This window comes from Malaclemys terrapin, chromosome 8 (genome assembly GCF_027887155.1).
Source record: "Malaclemys terrapin pileata isolate rMalTer1 chromosome 8, rMalTer1.hap1, whole genome shotgun sequence".
In the NCBI taxonomy this organism is placed as follows: domain Eukaryota; kingdom Metazoa; phylum Chordata; order Testudines; family Emydidae; genus Malaclemys; species Malaclemys terrapin.
In genome coordinates this window covers 222794-242724 of record NC_071512.1, presented here as the reverse complement: position 1 = coordinate 242724, position 19931 = coordinate 222794, and the positions used below count along the sequence as shown (strand labels likewise).

The 19931-nt window shown below is 44.2% G+C and overlaps 1 protein-coding gene across 1 annotated transcript in view; it reads left to right on the top strand.

Moving 5' to 3' along the window:
• Positions 1-19931, top strand: part of KDM3B (lysine demethylase 3B) — a 103045-nt gene that overhangs the window by 33037 nt on the left and 50077 nt on the right. Inside the window, exons 3-9 of the mRNA XM_054036861.1 lie at positions 1946-2059; positions 2532-2637; positions 7060-7184; positions 9102-9173; positions 10121-10699; positions 15529-16777; positions 17571-17772. Coding sequence (XP_053892836.1) covers positions 1946-2059; positions 2532-2637; positions 7060-7184; positions 9102-9173; positions 10121-10699; positions 15529-16777; positions 17571-17772 — 2447 coding nt within the window. The remainder of the gene's footprint in view (positions 1-1945; positions 2060-2531; positions 2638-7059; positions 7185-9101; positions 9174-10120; positions 10700-15528; positions 16778-17570; positions 17773-19931) is intronic.

Genomic DNA, 19931 nt, shown 5'->3' with positions numbered 1-19931 from the left:
AGTGTTCTTCAGAGGTGCAGAGCAGTGTTCTTTGGAGTAGAAAATTATCCACTAGGACTACGTACACCACCCATAAAGAAAAAAGTTTCCATTTGGCAAAGACTAAAGGTTATGCTCCATGTCAGTGTTCTATTCCAACAATATTAGATTATTTCTTATCTTTAAAGCACTCTGGACTATCTATCTCGTCAACCAAAGTCCATTTGGCAATGGTATCTGCATTCCATTCTCCTGTAGAGGGATGTACAATTTTCTCTCATCAGTCAGTGAATACATTTATTAAAGGGCTTGGCCACACTTTTCCTCCTGTGGGAAAGCTCACTCCAACATGGGACTTCAAATTTAGTGATTTCTTTGCTGATGGATTCCCTCTCTCTTCCCCCCGCCCCCTTTTGAACCTCTGGCAAATTGTCCAATTAATCTATCATCAGTGAAGGTAGCGTTCCTGGTGGCAATTACATCAGCATGTAGAAAAAGCGAATTACAAGCCCTAATGATAAATCCTCCATACAGTTTTTCACATGGATAGAGTAACTATGAGATTGCATCCACCTTCTATTCCTAAAGTACTATCAGATTTTCATATCTGTTTATTCATTTAGTATTCCCTCCCCCCCCCCCCCAATAACACATTCTTCACCTTTTGAATTTAAATCAGATATCTCAGATGTGAGAAGGTGGCTGTTAAGAACTAGATCAGGGGTTCTCAAACTGTGGGTTGGGACCCCAAAGTGATTTGGGACCCTGTTTTAATAGGGTTGCCAGGGCTAGTGTTAGACTTGCTTGGGCCCAGAGCCAAAGACCAAGGGCTTCAGCCCTGAATGGTGGGGCTCAGGCTTTGGCTTCAGCCCTGTAATTCAGTTTACAGGCCTCCACCGCCTGGGGCTGAAGCTCTTGGGCTTTGGCTTTGGCCCCCCCAACCCGGGGCAGCAGGGCTGGGGCGGGCTCAGGCTTCAGTCTTCCCCCCCCACCCCCCTTCTGGGGTCATGTAGTAACTTTTGTTGTCAGAAGGGGGTCGTGGTGCAATTAAGTTTTGAGAACCGCTGAACTAATCTTTTTGTAAAACTCCAAGACTCTTCATTGCTTATAGTAATAAATCAAAAGGGATGACCATTTCATCACATATTTTCAAAATGGGTACTGTATTAGAACTTCTTACGATATTAATAAGAGTCCTCCATCAAACATCAGACCTCACTCCACCAGAGCGCAAGCTGCATTGATAGCATGCTTAAGTTGGGTTCAAATATCGGAAATATGTAGAGCAGCTACCTGATCTTCAGCTCATAGATTTATGTAACATTAAAACTAGAAATTAATAGTACAAAGAGCTTTTGATCTGGGAATTTGTTCTCTTGTGCTGCTGTCAGGTGTCTTAATAGTATTCCTGACATGCACTTTCATTTGTCAGAAAATGACCGTAACGAAAAATTCTTCCCTTCATTAGTCTGTCCATAATAGTGTTTACTGCTACATGACGTGAAAGTATAAAAGTGCCCCTTTCAAATAGCGATGTATGTAATCCCTTGTGATACTTTGCCTGGGTTGCTGGGGCTCCTAGAAATATTGGGACTCAGCACTGATAAGTCCTAGTGTAATTCCACTTTCTTATAAGGAGAGTTGACTACCAGATGATTTGAAGAAAATGAAATATGCCTTTCACTTTCATTAAATTGCTGGCGGTGGCTCCTCTTGTTTTAAAATTCAGGCTCTGGGAAGTGCAAGCTACTTGACGTGGGCTATTTTTGTTGTTTGTCTTCAGTATTTATGCTGTATTTGTTTAAAAATGTCTTACTTACAATGTTAACTTCTTGGTAATGAAGTATTTTATGAATGATTGAGGCATTCCCTGTGAGGATATGAATCCTGCAGAAGGGTATTACTTGTGTCTGAGTGTCCCCCTAATCTGTTTCCAGACCCTTCATTCAAGTTTTCTTCTTCACAGACCTTCACTCCCTTAGTAGATAAGCTGGGTTTAGGCTCCGTGGTTCCTGTGGAGTTTCTTCTGGACCGAGACCTGAGATTCCTGTCTGATGCCAGTGGATTATGTCTGTTTCAGGTACTTGAAGAGGCATTCTCAGACAGAGTACAGATTTCACTTCATACCATGCTTTCCAGGTTGATTCTTTTTCAAGATGTGGTGGGGGTCCTCATGGGTATTGGGCAGATAGAGAGGGCGTGAAAAAATACAAGAATTGGCCCTGATCTCCAGCTCCATTCAGAAAGTCTTAAAGTCCCAGCTCTTCCCTATCCTTTGTTTTAGGAGCCTCTAGTTGCTGAGTGCTGCATAGACCCTCCCCATCCAGAGGGAATCATTGCTATAGGGGTTCCAAAACTGCTTGTGCATAGTGGTCTTGATCAATTTCCTGGCATATTGAGAAGCTTGTTTACTTTTGTTTTGATGGAGGTCAGATATTCTTCTCCATTAGAGCTTCCAGAATAGAGAGGCCAGAGAGCTGTGGCCCCCAGTAGTATAACTACTATGTTGTCTACTGGCTTTCTTGCATTCAAGACTTCTTTGTCATTGGCAGATGGGAACAGAGAGCCAGAACCAAGTTCTGCAGGAGCAATCTGAACTGAGAGACTCTGTCAACGCATTAATTAGTGACCAGAAACTTCAGGAAATATTTAGCAGAGGTAAGACCAACTGGCTTGCAGCTTGGGGGCTTGGATTGTGCATGAGTTTGTGTTCCGGAGAGGAGTCCCAAAACAAACAGTAATACCCATTGTTTGAAGTTCCACTCTATAAGTTAATATGTCCAAAATTCTTTGTGAGGAGAGTTTAATTATTGCTTTCTTGCAGTTAATTGGAAAGGTAGATTGCTGTTTAACTGGAATTGTCTGTAGCGATTGCTCATTCACAATCACTATAGTTAAGGTTGCAAAACAGCTTCCATTATAATCCAATCCCAGGCATTCACAATTTCCTCAAATATCAACCGTTTGGGCTGAATTTTTAAATGCTTAGTCTGCCTGAAGGTGAATTCTTCTGAAAAATAAAACGTAATCCTTTAAGCCATCTTTGCTATCTTGAAGGCCGAAAACCCACCACTTTGCTGTCTGAGATTCTAATTATGTCCTTTTAAGCATGACTGCACAAATGACTGAAGTTTTAAACTTGGCATCATCCATCCTTACTCATATGGCATTCTGACTTGCTTCAATTGCTGGACCACACAGAGGTTTGTGTGTGCTACAGCTGTTGGCTAACAGACCCTGGGTGTCTTAGCTCAGGCAATAGAGGCTCATAGTTTTCAATACAGAGGCTGCAGAGTTTGAACCCTGCTACCAATGATCTTCTTGGAGCATCACATTACATTGGTATGGACATAGTTCTTGGTGGGTACTAGTGCCTTTGGTTTAACACACACATGAATGTTAGGAAGAAACTTCTCATCCAGGCAGGTTACTTTATTAACTGTCTAGTATGGAATTTCTTGCCCTGTCTTCTGAGGCATTTGGTTATGGTCACTGTCAGTGTCCGCATACTGGACTAAATGGACTTCAGTGGTTTGATTTCTTCTGGCAATTCCTGTGTTCCAAGATTTGGGAAAAAACTGAGCATTGCACATTGGCAGTAGAAAATTTCCTTACATCTGTAGAAGAATTGTGCATACATGTCCAAGTAATTAGGCATATTAGTTGGTTCTGTGAACTTGTTTTTTTGCTTGCAGTTTACACTCAGATGGGATACAAGTGAGGATTCTTCTTCGAGTATTATCTTTATGGGTGTTCCACTTCAGGTGTGATTGTGCCCCATGAACCTCCACAGGGAGGCAAGTGTGGTATTCCGGTACCTCACCAATTGGCTACTGGAAGATCCATTTTACGATGAGACCTTATTAGTCACAAAGAAGGCTATAGCACTGTTCCTAAAGCTAGAGCTTCACCTAAAGATCCAGAAGTCTACTTTAACCCTTGTAGAAGGCCTAGAATTCAGAGGGGCATCCCTAGATGTGACAACCCCCAAGGCTTACTTTCCAATGCACAGGTTTATGACACTATCACACTGTCACTACCATCCAGGTCAGTCTTCAAACATCTGCAAGAAACTGCATTAAACTCTTGGGGCATATGGCAGCTTTGCACCTTCATAGTAAGCCATCCAAGGTTGCATCTTCACTCCCTATAGGGGTGGTTCAGAACCATTTGCCTTCCAAACAAACACAGCGTAGACAGGAATTTGTTCTCTCTGTAAGTTCCCCTAGCCTCTGTTTACCAGAAGCTGGGAATGGGCTGAAGCACTTGGCATTGGCCACTGTCAGAAAACAGGATACTGGGCTAGATGGACCATTGGTCTGACCCAATATGGCCATTTATGTTTTTTGGTAAAGGACTACCTTGATTGGTGGGAAGACTCCCATAGTGTCCATGCTGGTGTCCAGTTTACCCAGCCACCCCCAGCAGTTACAGTAACAAAGTAACAACAGATGCATCTCTATTGAGGAGCGCACCTGGACACTCACCCTGTTCGGGCTGGTGTTCTCCGAACAAGATCACTCTACACATCAAGCTGCTGGAACTCAGAGCAGTTAGAAATGCCTGTCTCTGTTTTCTGCCATTGATCAGGAGCAGGTGCATCAAGATCATGACAGATGATGTGGCCTACATGTTTTATATCAATTGAGAAGAGAGATCCCCTTCCGTTTATGACAAAACTGTAGGACTATGGAATTGGTGCATAGACAATTGTATCCATGTGTCTGCAGTATACTTTCCTGGCATTCAGGACTCTCGGAAGACATTTCTCCCAGGATTACAAATGGGCGCTGGATGCTTGGTCTCTCGATCACACATTTCAGATTTGGGGTCTCCCAGAGGTGGACCTCTTTGCCACGGCCAAGAACAAAGGTGTGCTCAGTTCTGTTTGAGAGGGGTACTGGGCCATCACTCCTGGGGGATGCCTTTCTCCTATGTTGGGCATCAGGACTGCTATATGTTTTTCCCTCTCCAACAACTTTACTACTGAAGGTGGTGAACAAGGTAAGATAGGACAAGACCAGGGTCATACCGATAGTCCCAAAATGGCTGAGACAGACATGGTTTGCTTACCTCATGCTGCTGGCAGTTTGTCAAGCAATGTGCCTCCTGACCATTTCCCATCTCCTTTCCTTCACCCTAGCCTGAGAGTTTGTCATATCGTAGCATGGCTCATTGATGGTTTGCAAGGATAGAAATGATCTGTTCTGTGGAGGTACTGTTAGACTCATTTCTACTGTTTATCTGCAATATCTACCTTCAGAAATGGAAGAGATTCAACTGTTGGTGTGATCTGTGGCATCTTTCACCTGTTTCTTCCTCACTGTCAAATATTCTGGACTACTTCCTGGAACTGAAGAAGATGGGGTTATCTATGAGCCTTATCAAAGTTCACTTGGCAGCTATAACAGCTTTTCATTCTCCCGTCAAAGGTTTCTCAGTGTTTACCTGTTGTATCATAGTGAGATTTATCAGAGTAGGGAAACTTTCCCTCAAATCAAGCGTCCATCTCAGCTTGAGATCTTAATTTGTTCTCAGATGCCTTATGAGACCTTCCTTTAAACCAATGGCAATTTCTCTACTGAAGTTATCTGTGGAGATTGCCTTCTTGGTAGCCATTACATCTGCTCCAAGAGTGGGAGAGAGAGGAACCCAAATGGCACACCCTCTCTTCACAGTATTTTTCAAAGATAAGGTTTTGCTATGCCTACACCCCTAATTCTTACATAAGGTTTCATCTGAATTCCATATTAATCAGGTCATTCATTTCTCAGTTTTCTTCCCTAAATCACATCTGACTAAGGAGGACACTATATTACATATGCTTGATGTTAAAAAGGGCATTAGCCTTTTACCTGGACAGAACTAAATCCTTTTGAAAGTCTCCCAAACTGTCAGTTGCTGACAACTCTAAGGAATCTACAATTTCCAATCAAGGACTTTGTAGTTGGATATCTGGATATATCATTCCTTGTTATCAATCTAATATTCAACCTTCTGTTGGGATATTAACCATTCAACAAAGGGATCACTCTACCTTAGTGACATTTTCCCAGGAAGTTTCCATCAATGAGATCTGCAGGGCTGCCACTTGGACTTCTGTACACACTTTTTCAAAGTAATCCATGATTCAACTTCAGCTGCTGCTTGTGAGTCTGCAGTACTATCTACAACATTGAACTACTCCAAAGCCCCCTACTCCTGCTGAGGCTGCTGCTTGTTAGTCACCTGAAGTGGAGCACCCACAGGGACACTACTTGAAGGAGAGATTACTCACCCTGTAAGTAACTGGAGTTCTTTTAGGCAAGGGTGTGTGCGTCTCTCCCTACAGGTGCTCCACTACGTGCCCTCCTTCCCCTCTACTTCAGCTTTGTGGAGAAGGAGCTGAGGGCAGTTCTCCAGCGCAGCACTATATAGCCTTGGTGTGAGGCACGAGGATGTGTAAGGCACGTGTATGGGCTGAATGAACTCTGCTACCAAAAGACTCTAATCCAAGGTACATAGGGTACGCGGCACCTGAAGTGGATCACCCACAGGGGCACACACTTTGAAGAACTCCAGTTGCTGCACAGGGTGAGGAACCTCTCCTTATAAACTCAAGGTGGAATTTCACAAGGACTTCACAGTAAAGTCACATGGTTACTCACGATGTGTGTATGTCTGGATTTTTTTTTCTAATTATTTATTCATTTGTAGGTGACAGAGGGGAAAAAAGTATTTAGGAGGGAGTCAGTTGCCTTGTTTCAGGTTCTAGGTTGAGTCTGTAAGGCTGGGTTTTTCAGATCTTCTCAAAACATAATTTTACTTGTAAATTGATCAAATTTGACCTAATAATTATTGACACAAACGTGAGCCTCAGTGCTATTTTAACCACATTTTTCAACAGAACTGTGCTTAGATGATGTATTTGCTGTGAGCAAAATCTGTAATAAAACTTGGTAATCTGTTTCCTTGCACCAGGAGACGAGTGCTTTCAACCCTAACTCAGCACACATTGCTGTCTGTATTATGCACCCTTAATGGTACAGTGCAAATAATTTGTCTGCAGATATACTCAGTTGATCTGGCTCTCTTTTTCAGGTCCCTACAGTGTCCAAGGCCAAAGAGTTAAGGTGTACCAACCAGAGGATGAAAATAGCTGGCTCTGTGGTGTTGTGACCTGTCAAGACCCCATCACTCGTCTTATGGAAGTGTCCGTGACTGAGGTGAAGGCCTGAAGCACTTCGTTTGGGCTTCTAAAACATGAGTTCCCTGCATCGCTTGGTGAACATACCATTCTCCACAAAATTTGAATTTTGTTGTCTGTTGGCTAGTGTCTCCTAAAGATGTGTAATCGCATGGTACTTCATGGACAGGTCACTTTTCTTACCTCACAGGGCTTATATTACAAAATATACAATGCACAATTCAGTTAGGGGAGGATGTAGAGAGATGCTTGGCGAGGACAAAAATATTGTAGGAAAATTGTATTGTAAGTATTGTAGGAAGTGGATGAGAAGGAGGAGAGGATATTGGTAGACAAGCAGAAGGTTACTTTTCCATGATTGTCATATTATGGCCATCAAATGCCATCTTTCTTGGCTTCTTCCTTATACGTCACCTTGGTATACACATTGCCTGAAACAGGTGAAGCATGAAGGAGGATTGCTAGGTTCTAGGGGTCAAAATCTCAGTCTGAACCCACCTTTTTGATGTGTAGTCTTGGATGAACAGGAATCCAGGTATCAGTGCTTCCACAAACTTCCAATCAGCAGACCCAAGTGGTGGGTAGCATGATGAATTATAACTGTCTTCAGCACTGACTGTTATGTATTCTTTGTTGTGAGGAGGGTTGTGTTTTGTTTTTTTTTCCCTCCAATCCTCCATGATAAAATAAAATAGGATATCTCCATTAATTTATATTTTATCTCCTAGAACTGGAAGGGACCTTGAAAGGTCATAGAGTCCAGCCCCCTGCCTTCACTAGCAGGACCAAGTACTGATTTTGCCCCAGATCCCTAAGTGGACCACTCAAGGATTGAACTCCCAACCCTGGGTTTAGCAGGCCAATGCTCAAACCACTGAGCTATCCCTCCCCCTAAGATCATTTGTATTCAGATTGAACTTTTTGGATTGTTTGGAGGCAGAACTAGTTCTGGACAGGAACCGAATTTTCTTTGCTTGAATTTTAGCCAATATGACTTGCAGGAGGAGTTTCTGGCCACTCCTTCTGAATCCGATTCATGTATCTCCTGGCTGATGAACTCTACTGAAGAGACAGGGAGTCTGTTAGAAGAGATTCTTAATTGTTTCCATGTGGGAGAGCAAGGTGACATTCTTAAGTAAGGAAGTGATCATTTGGCTCAAGAAACAATCATCTGACATTGATATTGCTAATTATTGACTGGTCTCTAATCTTCCTTTTTGTGGGGGAAGCTAATAGAGAATGGGTGGCATCAACTGACATGTTTCCTTGTCAGTTTAGAAGAAAAGACAAAATTGGAAGGGAATGAATTCAAAGTGGAAGAAGGGAACTTAAGGCTTGTCTACATTATCCGCTGGATCGATGGGCAGCAATCAATCCAGCGGGGGTCAATTTATCGCATCTAGTCTAGACGCGATAAATCGACCACCGAGTGCTCTCCCATCGTCTTTGGTACTCCACCAGGGCGAGAGGCGCAGGCGGAGTTGACTGGAGAGCGTCAGCCGTCGACTTACTGCAGTGTCTTCACTGCAGTAAGTAGATCTAAGTACATCAACTTCAGCTACGTTATTCACGTAGCTGAAGTTGCGTAATTTAGCTCGATCCCGCTTCCCCCCAGTGTAGACCAGACTTTCGTGGCAGAACTGTCTCCAGAGGTGTTCAACAGGACTGATAAATGAATGGAGACAGAAAAATGAGAACAGAGTAGGACCCAAATTTGAGGGTTAGAGAAGTTGAGAAAGGGTGATGAAACAGTTCAAAGAGGAGTGTAGTGAAAGCAGAGATGTTGACAAGTGAGGACAGGGAGAGAAGGAGGCGAGTGAGGGAAAAGAGGGTCTGCAAGCTGTCTTATGTTCATTGTTATCTCTTAGCTGGTAATTTGACTGAATATTTTTTTTCTTTCTTCCTTGTTTTTTGCTGCCCACCTCATAAAAATCAGACTGGTGAGATAAAGTCAGTGGATCCGCGACTGGTTCATGTAGTGATGGACAATTCTGTTCCACCAAATGAGGTACTGTATTGTGTCATGTCTCTGCATGTTTAATCAGGAGCTTTAGAAAGTATCCTGCGATCATTTGGGAGGAAACAACTTGAAGAGGAGTTCTGGTCACTGAGAGTATTTGAGAAGTCCACTGGAGCTGAGAGGAGGGTTTCCTATATGTATGTTGTGGACAATAAAATAGTCAGATTATGCACTCGGCTTCCTTTAAAAGTCCATTTCCTTTTAACACAGGCTTGCTGTGAGTTTAATGAGTTTGGAATTACTCTTACTGGAGAGAAAAGTTGGACTAATGGCATCTAAGGGTTGTCTTGCTTCATTCTAAGGGGTTGCACTGTGAAGGAGGCTGTCCTGGTGATCACTGCCTCTGGTTTCAGGAAATGCCTCCTCTCCTCCCTTGCTACAGCAGTCTATCTCCCCTCCTAACTACAATCCTTTTCTGAAATTTGGGGCTATTATTTCTGTGGATTGAAGAACAGGCTGCCTCCTAGGATGCTGGCAGAGTTGCCAGCTGTGTTGGATTGGAAGTTTTGCCTTAAAGGAAAATGATTTATATCACTGGAATTTATCACTATCGGTATATAAATCATTTCAAAATTCAGTTTTACTTCAAGATGATAACCCACTAACCAGAATTGCCCATTTTGCTGTTGTACCACCACCTGGCAACTTAGCTCCATTAATAAATGAGTGAAACTGTTTGCTATGGAGGACCCTGTTCTAATGTAAAAAAACAAGAGGCCGGTGTGCATACATGCAATTTTATATATTAAAAACTTCCATTGCGGTATCTGTCTAAAATAACTATTTCTGAGTTTAATGTAGTGTATCAAATCTATTATTCTAACAAATGAAATATTTTCCTTTAAGAGATGGGAAAAGAGTGGACCTTCTGGTTCTGGCCTGACAGGCTGGATGACCCTTTGCCTATAGTGATTACTTAATTTTATTTATTCTAGGGAGGGGGCCTAAAAGCAGCTAAATCTTCGAAAGGGAAAAAGAAGAGAGAGAGTATGGAAGGAAAGGATGGACGAAGGAGGAAAAATGCTTCAGACTCCGGATGTGATCCTGCAACAAAGAAGCTAAAAGAGAGGGGTGAAGTGGATAGTAATGAGAGTGATGGAGGTGAGGCAAGCAGGCCTCCTTGGAAAGGAGGCACTGGAAGTGAAACAGGGCTGGATGCAAGGGCCAAGCAGCTGCCTCCTTTTGTTCCTCAGATTAATCGCAATATTCGCTTTGCCACTTACACCAAAGAGAATGGCCGAACTCTGGTGGTGCAGGATGAGCCAGTGGTTGGTGACACACCTGTACCCTTCACTCCTTTTTCTTCAGCCGCTAGTCAAGCACTGCTGGTTGGAGCTGGATGTAAAGAGGCAGGAAAATCACTGGAACAGGTTGGCCAAAGCATGGGGGCTTCTCCAGCAGCTGTTACTACAGCTGCTTTGACACCAACAACTGTGCGGATCTCTGACACTGGCATGTCAGCAGTTACTGGACAAGAGAAACAGAAAACAGGCTGGTCACAAGCTCAGGGAGAGGTGAGTTGCCTGCAGCCTAGAAGATTCAAAGTACAACTAGAAAACTTTGGAAATATATTTTCTAAAGTCACTTATTGTAATAAGTTCCCACCCTTGGGTCTGTGTCTACAGGAACTCTAAAACCTTTACAGTTCTGGGGCATCTCACTCTCCTCTCCCTCCAGCTCTTCCCCCTCTGACATGTGGTACGTTCAGTCCTTGTGGAGGTAAAGTTTCAGTCCCTCTCACTTCCTCTTTTTTTTTTGCCACTTACCAGTAGAGATGCTTCCATGGACAGGTTTTCTGCCCCACCACAAAGTCAGCTTAAAGCTGATAGAACAACCTTTTTACATTTTCTGACAGTCTTCCAGTAGCAGCACGAACTTGGCTCATTTCTGTCTTCTTTCTTTGTTCTTGTTACATGTGAAACTGTCTTTATTAGATACAGTTAATGACTATGTAAAATGCAGTGTGTCTGAGTGAATTGTGTTGATTGAACCTTTAACTTTTGTAATCTTAACTGCTGCTATTGGAACCTTTTTTAAATTGTGCAACCTTCAAATTACCTTAATACACACTACTATATTTAATGTAATTAAGTTTGATATTCTCACATGGAAGATACTATTTAAGAGCATATCTTGCTATTAAGTATTGTACTCTGACAAACTATTGATAGAATCTGCCTGAAGGTCAAAAGTTAAACTGAAAGACATAGAAATGCACTGGAGACTGCTTGAAGATGCTTTTAGTTACAGAAGGTCTGCATATTCAAGGAAGAAAAAAGTAAAAAGGTGGAGGGAAACTGGTTAAATAACAAGGCAGAAGATTTTATGTAGCCTTTAAGAATGAAAATCCAACCCAAGAGAAACTAATAAAGTAGACTTTGCAGGTAAAAGAAGAACGTAAGAACGGTCACACAGGGTCAGACCAAAGGTCCATCTGGCCCAGTATCCTGTCTTCTGACAGTGGCCAATGCCAGATGCCCCAGAGGGAATGAACAGAGAAGGTAATCATCAAGTGATCCACCCCCTGTTGCCCATTCCCAGCTTCTGGCAAACAGAGGCTAGGGGCACCATCCCTTCCCATCCTGGCTAATAACCATTGATGGACCTATCCTCCATGAATTTATCTAGTTTTTTTTTGAACCCTGTTATAGTCTTGGCCTTCACAACATTCTCTGGCAAGGAATTCCACGAGTTGACTGTGCGTTGTGTGGAAAACATACTTCCTTTTGTTTGTTTTTAATCCTGCTGCCTATTAATTTAATTTGGTGGCCCCTAGTTCTTGTGTTATGAGAAGGAATAATCACTTCCTTATTTATTTTCACCACCCCAGTCATGATTTTATAGACCTCTATCGTATTCCCCCCTTAGTCGTCTCTTTTCCAAGCTGAAAATGGTGACTCTGAATAAATTTAAAGACTACTATGTAAATTCTTGGCGAAATGAAGACAGGCAAGCACATTAGAAGTAGGAAGCTCACTGAGTCACTAGAGCTACACAACCACTACAGTGTAAAAGAGATCATATAATGTGATTAGACTGCATAAAGGGTAAATGTTTAATTTGCAGTAGTCTCCATAACCTAGGATAATGAAGGTGGGAAGGAGAGAAATATCTCCCTCAGTGGTTATTCTTCGGACTCTTCTGAGAAATAAAACTGCAATAAATCATCAGGGCTGTGGAATATTCATCAAAGAATTTAGAGGGAACTGAAGTCCAATGTAATGGAGCTACTAACGTCATATTTTATTATGGGAGAGTGGGCACCATTGTACTGGTCTCTAAAGGCACAGAGGGAGATATTGATAATTATAGACCAATGAGACATATAGGGTGACATCTCATTGATCTATAATTATCAATATCTGAGGTGTTAATTGATCCAAGCATCTATATAAGTGGGAGTGGAAGGTTTAGATTTTATTGGTAAATGTCAGTAAATGTTAATTTCACCACAGCCACACACACATTCCCATTGATGATGATTGAAAATTACAGATCGGCAAAGTAAGAAAAATGCTACTTGAGAACTTCTTAGAGTTTGAGTTAAGGATGTTTACTTTGTATATTTTAACATATGATGTTGACAATTTGTGTGTTTAATGGCTATAAAACTTTTTGAATGTCAACATCTACTGTAATTAAATAGTTGTCTGACCCCCCATATTATCCAACACCCCCATAATTTTGCCCAACTGTGAAAATTTAAATAGATAAAAATAAACTTAAATATAAATTGATATTAGCCATTACAATTATTAAATAAAAATTGAATTCTACGAAGCCTAAATATAAGCAGAAAATGCAAGGCACAAGCAAGCCCATATTCTGTAAGGGCAAGTCATTCCTCTGTAGCCTATTAACATTCTTTAGAAAAGACTAATAAAATAAGAGTGCAAAGGAATTGATAAATAAAATTTTTAGCTCTCAGAACAGGCTAATAGAAGAGCCCATTAAAGAAATATGATTACTTTGTGTTGAGTTCATATTGTAATAAATTAAATTGCTGGAGATAGTAAAGTAGGAGGAACTATAATGGTCACAGAGACAGAAATTACCCTCAGATATGAAGAGATTTGAAATATGACATAAGAGAGATTCACTTTGGGGAAATGAAGCTAATACACCTAGGAAAAGATAATCTCAAGCATCCTACACTTGGAGTGTTCCTTCTGGGAGGCAGTAATGTAGAAAGAGTGTGAAGGTTGATCATGGTCAGCAAATTAAACATAGGTTTGTAGTGTGATGGGGCTATAAAAAAAAAAAGCTTATGGGCTATTAGGCTGCGTATGCAGAGGTGTTATGAAGCAGAGAGGCAACTGTTCCACTTTATATGGCTCTGGGGTACCTGCACCTAGAACACTGCATGCAGTTCTGGGTACATTGTTTATGGCAAGATTGTCAAATGGGGAGTTCAGAGAAGAAAACAAAAATGATCATGAGGATGCAGGGACTGACTCATAAGAAAATCTTGATCTCAATATATATAGCTTGATTGAGTGATGGAACAAAGGAACTTGGATACCACCATGATGCGTGAAGTAGAAGAACCTGATAGTTATAGAAGCCTATAAATATATGAAGGGTATAAAAAACAAATGTGATACATAAGAATGGCCCTGCTGGGTCAGACCAATGGCCCATCTAGCCCAGTGTCCTGTCTTCCAACAGTGGCCAGTGCCAAATGCTTCAGAAGCAATGAACAGAACAGGTAGTTTGAGTGATCCCTCCCCTGTCCTCCAGTCCCAGCTTCTGGCAGTCAGAGGCTTAAGGACATGGGGTTGCATCCCTGACCATCTTGGCCAATGGTCATCGATGGACCTATCCTCCATGAACTTATGAATTATTTTTTTTAACCCAATTATACTTTTGGTCTTCACAACCTCTCCTGGCAATGAGTTCCACAGGTTTACTGTGCATTGTGTGACATACTTCCTTATGTTTATTTTAAACCTGCTGCCTGTTAATTTCATTGGGTGACCCCTGACTCCTGTGTTATGTGAAAGTGGGGCTATAAGTAGGAGTAATAAGGTGAAAAAGAGAGAATCTAGGCCAGGGGTGGGCAAACTACGGCCCACGGGCCAGATCCGGCCCCTCAGGGCTTTGGATCCAGCCTGCAGGATTGCCCCCTGTGGTGCTGCGGGCCCCCTGCCGCTCTCAGAAGCGGCCAGCACCATGTCCCTGCGCGCGCCCCCCCCCCCGGGGGGGGGGAGGAGGGCAGAGGGTGCTGTATGTTACCCTTGCCTCCAGGCAGCGCCCCCCCCCCCAGTTCCCATTGGCCGGGAGCGGGGAACCGCAGCCAATGGGAGTTTCGGGGGAGGTACCTGGAGGCGTGGCAAGGGCTGCGCACGCGGAGCCCTCCGTCTCCCGCTCCCCCAGGGGCTGCAGCGCTTCCTGGAGTGGCACGGCATGGGGTCAGGGCAGGCATTCAGGGAGCCTGCCCTGGCTCCGGTGCCTGCCGCTGCCACCCTGGAACCACTTCAGGTAAGTGGCACCAGGCCAGAGCCCGAACCCCTTCTGAACCCCGCCCACCAACTCCCTGCCCCAAACCCCCTGCCTGCATCTCGCACCCCTCCTGAACCCTGAGCCCCCTCCCGCAGTCCGCACCCCTCCTGCACCCTGAGCCCCCCATACACCCCACACCCCTCCTCTGCCCCAATCCCTTGCCCTGAGCCCCTTCCTGCGCACCGCACCCCCTCCCACATCCTGCACTCCGTCCCGCACCCCAACCCCCTGCCCCGGCACTGAATACAATTTCCTCACCCAGATGTGGCCCTCAGCCCAAAAAGTTTGCCCACTCCTGATCTAGGCTAATGGTCAGGAAAAGCTCCCTAACAATGGGAGGAATCAGGCTGTGGAATAGCTAGATGCAATATTGTACCACGAGGAGATATTTCTCAGCTAGCTTCATTATGGTGATTTCAGGTTTTCCTCTGAAATATCTAGCATTGACTGTTCTTGGAGATAAGATTCCAGATTAGGTAGACAATTCATATATCAGTTCTGTGTTCCATAGTGTGACAAGGCATTAATAAAACTTGATTGGCCTTTCCACCCTTAATTTGTAACTGCCATGAGCTGGATAGTTACATCTGTGGGGGTGGCGGAAGGAAATTCCTTTTCTGTATTACTTTGGTAGACATTCCAAACTTTTAAGTTTGGAGAAAGCTGCATTGGTGCAAGTAATGATTTCTGCTGTGACTTCCCATGGCAGGTATGTGAGAAGCATGTGAAGGATGTGATTGTGTAATTAGTAGCAATGGGCAAAGTTCTGCTGGTTTAGCTACTCAATCATCTTTTTAGAGGAAATCATTTTGTTAGTTAACTCTCTTCAATTTTGTTTCAGAATTCCCGAAATTCACTTCTGACCTCTTCTGGATTTGGAGCATCTCTCCCAACTGCATCCCAGCCTTTGGCATTTGGGGATGGAAGAAGCCAATCAAATGGAGTATTGTCTCCAGCAAACAAGCCTGTTGGGTTTCCATTTGGATGTAGCACTGGGCAAGAGACTCAGAAAGACTCTGATCTGTCAAAGAACTTATTTTTTCAGTGCATGTCCCAGAATCTGCCCTCCAGTAACTATTTCACGGTCATCTCAGAGACTTTGGCTGAAGAGCCCTCTAGTCGGGACTCATTCAAACAGAGTGCGGACAGTCTGGGCTCTGGGATCTGTAAAAGTAAATCTCTTCTTGCAGCAGACACTAAACCTGCAGCCCCATCTGGCAGTTCTGTGGACCGGAAGCTGCCCTTGGAGTCTATGCCCACCCTCACTCCAGCCTTTTCACGAAGCCTCTTGAATACTCGACCTGCAGATAATCATGAAAACCTATTTTTACAGCCCCCAAAACTGTCCCGAGAGGAGCCCTCCAATCCTTTCCTGGCATTTGCTGAGAAAGCAGAACTCAGTCCTTTCAGCAGCTTTGCATCTTCATCTCAGACCGTATCTATACCCCCTTCAGCTATGGGTCTAAAGGCTGCTTCTAGCTGGCCAGAATCACACACCTCAACAGACTCTTCTTCTCTAGCTAAGAAGAAAACCTTGTTCATAACAACAGATTCCTCCAAGATGGTTTCTAATGCTCCTAGTTCAGCTGCTGTTGCTGGTGTTCAGAGCCCATCCACTGTGGGGAATGGCCGTTCCAGCTCACCCACTGGCAGCCTGACACAGCCTATTGAGATGCCCACGCTCTCCTCCAGCCCAACAGAAGAAAAGCCATCTGTTGGGCCTGGACAGCAAGACAATCCTCTCCTGAAAACTTTTTCTAATGTGTTTGGCAGGCACCCGCCTGGCTTTTTCTCTTCACAGGCAGAGTTTGCACAGGAGAACAAAGCCCCCTTTGAAGCTGTGAAAAGGTTCTCTTTAGACGAGCGGAGCATGACATCCAGACAGGACTCAGATTCTAGTACCAACAGTGACCTGTCAGACTTGAGTGATTCTGAGGAGCAGCTGCAGGCCAAGGCCTGTCTAAAGGGAATCCCAGAGCATCTGATTGGCAAGCTCGGCCCCAGTGGAGAGCGGAATGCTGAACTGCTGCTGGGAAAAGGGAAAGGGAAGCAGGCCCCAAAGGGCCGGCCTCGCACAGCCCCCCTGAAAGGTGAAGCGTTCAGGGCAGGGCAGGAATACGTGAGAACATGAAGGGATGGGATACTGTTTTTTGCACTGCACACTTTCTGTATGGCAAACCTTATTTTTCACCCTGGTATAAACCCTGCATTACTAGTACAGACACAAAATATTAGTAGGGGAAAAAGCTTGGAGTTTTAAAAAGATGTGATGTTTGATGTAAGAATATCTGCAGGTACGTTCACTAGGGAAAAAGCTAAGAAAGTTCATGGCACAGTTAACAGGGGTATGCTTCAGAATTAAAGATAACCATTAATAGACTTTCCCATTGGCATGTTATTCCACAATTGTTTATTAAGGCAGTTTTACACTTTCATTTGAAGCATATGGTACTATCCAGTGCTTTGAAGCAGAGGACTGGATTGTATACATCCTTGGTCTTGCCAATTTGGTGGACTCTAAACCATGTTGGAGGTGAGAAGAGTAAAGGGTTGGAATTGCTTGGAGATGCATTTTGCTAGTTTTTCAGCATTTTGAGTTTATACAACATTATTCAGCCAAATTGTTTTTCACATTCTGCATTATTTCTTTCTTTCTAAAATATCCATCACTGAAGTGGTATGGCATGTTTGGGGAGCCTATTGTAGGCAAAAGTTTCTATCAAAACTAGGGGGAGCAGTCTGCTGTGCAAGGGGTAACCCTGGGGTTCATTACTCTGGAAGGAATGCATTTTTCAGAGAGGATCTTGGAAAATATGCTTCTTGGAGTTGTTCATTGCTGTTGTAGTTTGACTGATGGGGTCTCATTTTTCCCCTTTCATACAGTTGGCCAGTCTGTGCTGAAAGACATGAGTAAGGTGAGAAAGCTGAAGCAGTCAGGAGAGCCTTTCCTCCAGGATGGATCTTGCATCAATGTAGCCCCTCATCTGCACAAGTGTCGGGAGTGTCGTCTGGAGCGGTACCGCAAGTTTAAGGAGCAGGAGCAGGATGACTCAACTGTGGCCTGTCGCTTCTTCCATTTTCGGAGGTGCTGAATCTCTCTGCTTCATATGTAATGTTTTTGCAGCACTTCAAACTTGTGACGTGCGAAGTATTTTGTTCTTGGACTTTTTAACTTGCCTGAGTATCCTAATGAAGGTTTTGACCATTCCGAAAAACTGTCACCTGGCTAGAGTTCTATCATTGTCCTGCAAGGAGAACAGCTGCCATTGCTGTTATCCCCCTTCAGCTAACTCAAAAGCTACAGCTATATGATACTAACTGGATGGCTTCATGCCAGGTCCCAGGAGACTGAATTTGCTTCCAAATCTCAGTAAAATTTCACTGCTGGATACTAAGGTCCTGTACTGAAATAACTATTCTTTTCCATCTTTCTTTAATGAGGTTGGGACAGAGTTAGTTGTTAGCTAGGCTAAAAATCCTAATTGAATGTTGCCAGTTCAAAGCTAATGTTGGAGAAAATATGTAACTGGCCTTAAGAGTTGCTGTCTCTCTCTCCATGGTACACCAGCCACTTTCCCAATTCCTTAATGGGTTGTATCTCTCGATCTCCTTAACCAGGCCCTCCTGACTGTGTGCTTGCATGGTTTGGAGAAAGATAAACAGCTCATTTTTAGAGAAATAAAAAGCAGTGACTCCGATGTACAGTATACTACTACTAGAAAATCATCATCTTTGAGTACTGACTCACGTACATTCCATATACACCATTATCCGAGATTTTTCCTTCTGTGGTATCCGTCGGCCGGCTCTAGCGCCCTCTGGTGCCGCATGCTCATGCGTCAGTATAAGAAGGGCTGCCAGACATGCACCCTCTCAGTTCCTTCTTACTGCCCGTGATGGTTGCTGGAATAACTCCTCTTGCTTTGGCAAGACTTCTTTTCAGTGGTTTTGGACTCTGGTTCATAGTTTGTTAGTTTAAGTACAGTTTTAGTGCATATAGATATTGTAGTTAGTGTTAGTGTAAATAGATAATCCCTATTGTTGAGGGATTCTTTTCACCCCAGGGGCCAGGCATGCCCTGGTCCCAGGGCTTCAAACCATGTGCCTCCTGCAGCAAACCTATGCCCATGAGCGACCCACACTCTAGTTGCTTGAAGTGTTTGAGAGAAACTCACGTGAGGGACAAATGCCATATTTGTCAGAACTTTTGGACCCCCCCCCCCACAAAAAAAATAGAGAAATAAGACTGAAGGTTATCCTAATGGAACCGCTCTCGGACCGGCCTCAGAGCCAAGCTGCTTTGATTCGACACCAAGCACTTCAGCCTCACTGTGAAGTGCTTCTCTGGCACTGTGCTCTGCCCAGCACTATTCATCTCCAGTGCCAAGGAAGAAGCACAAAAAGCAGAGAACCGAGAGTGCAGAAGAAGGACAAGCATGGGGAAGGCAGCAGAGTGTGACCTGCGTCAGGCAACTCCTCCATTCCCAGTCCCATGGTGGCACTGTTAACTCCACCCACAATATAGAATCCAGTACGGGACCCTCCGCTGACACCTGGAAGCCACCATGGCACCAGCAGTCTGATGGTTCCATTGATCCCTGGGGCCTTTGCAGCGGCCAAGGACTTATTTTGCTCCTGATTCCCCCGACTCTGATGGGATAGCTGCTGGCCCCAATGTCCATGAGCAGGAAGGAGCATGGATCTTGGAGCTCCTTCCTGGGCGCCCTGGGTCCTTCTAGGGTCAAGCTGACCCTGATACTGTTGTCACGACCGTCTCCAGTCCTCGGACCCCCGGCATTGAATGGAGGCAGAGAGAGGTACTACTCCACAGTGGTCACCGAGGGAGGACTTCTGAGTCTGAAGGAGAGCCCTACGTTCAACCTAAGGGCCACCACTGGTATCCAGCCTATGCACCACCAGACCTTGGCGTGAATCCCCCTGCTAGCACCTGGCCAACGGGGCAGTGGCCATATGGTAACCCTTGGGTGTTTCCCCCTGTACTGGGTCCTCCCTCCCATTGATCATACTCTGTGGTTTCCAAGAGGCAGGCAATCGCTCCTTTCTGCTTGGCACCTGACCCCGACCCTGGTATCTATGTTCAGGATGTAGTTCCCATGGATGTCATTGCGGCTGAGGAAGGAGTCCCTCCTCTGGTGAAAGTGGCTGCCTTCTCCTCCCCAGATGAGGCTGTCTTAGGGCCGAGTAGCTCACTTCCTCAGGGCTCATCGGGACCTTCTGAAGGGG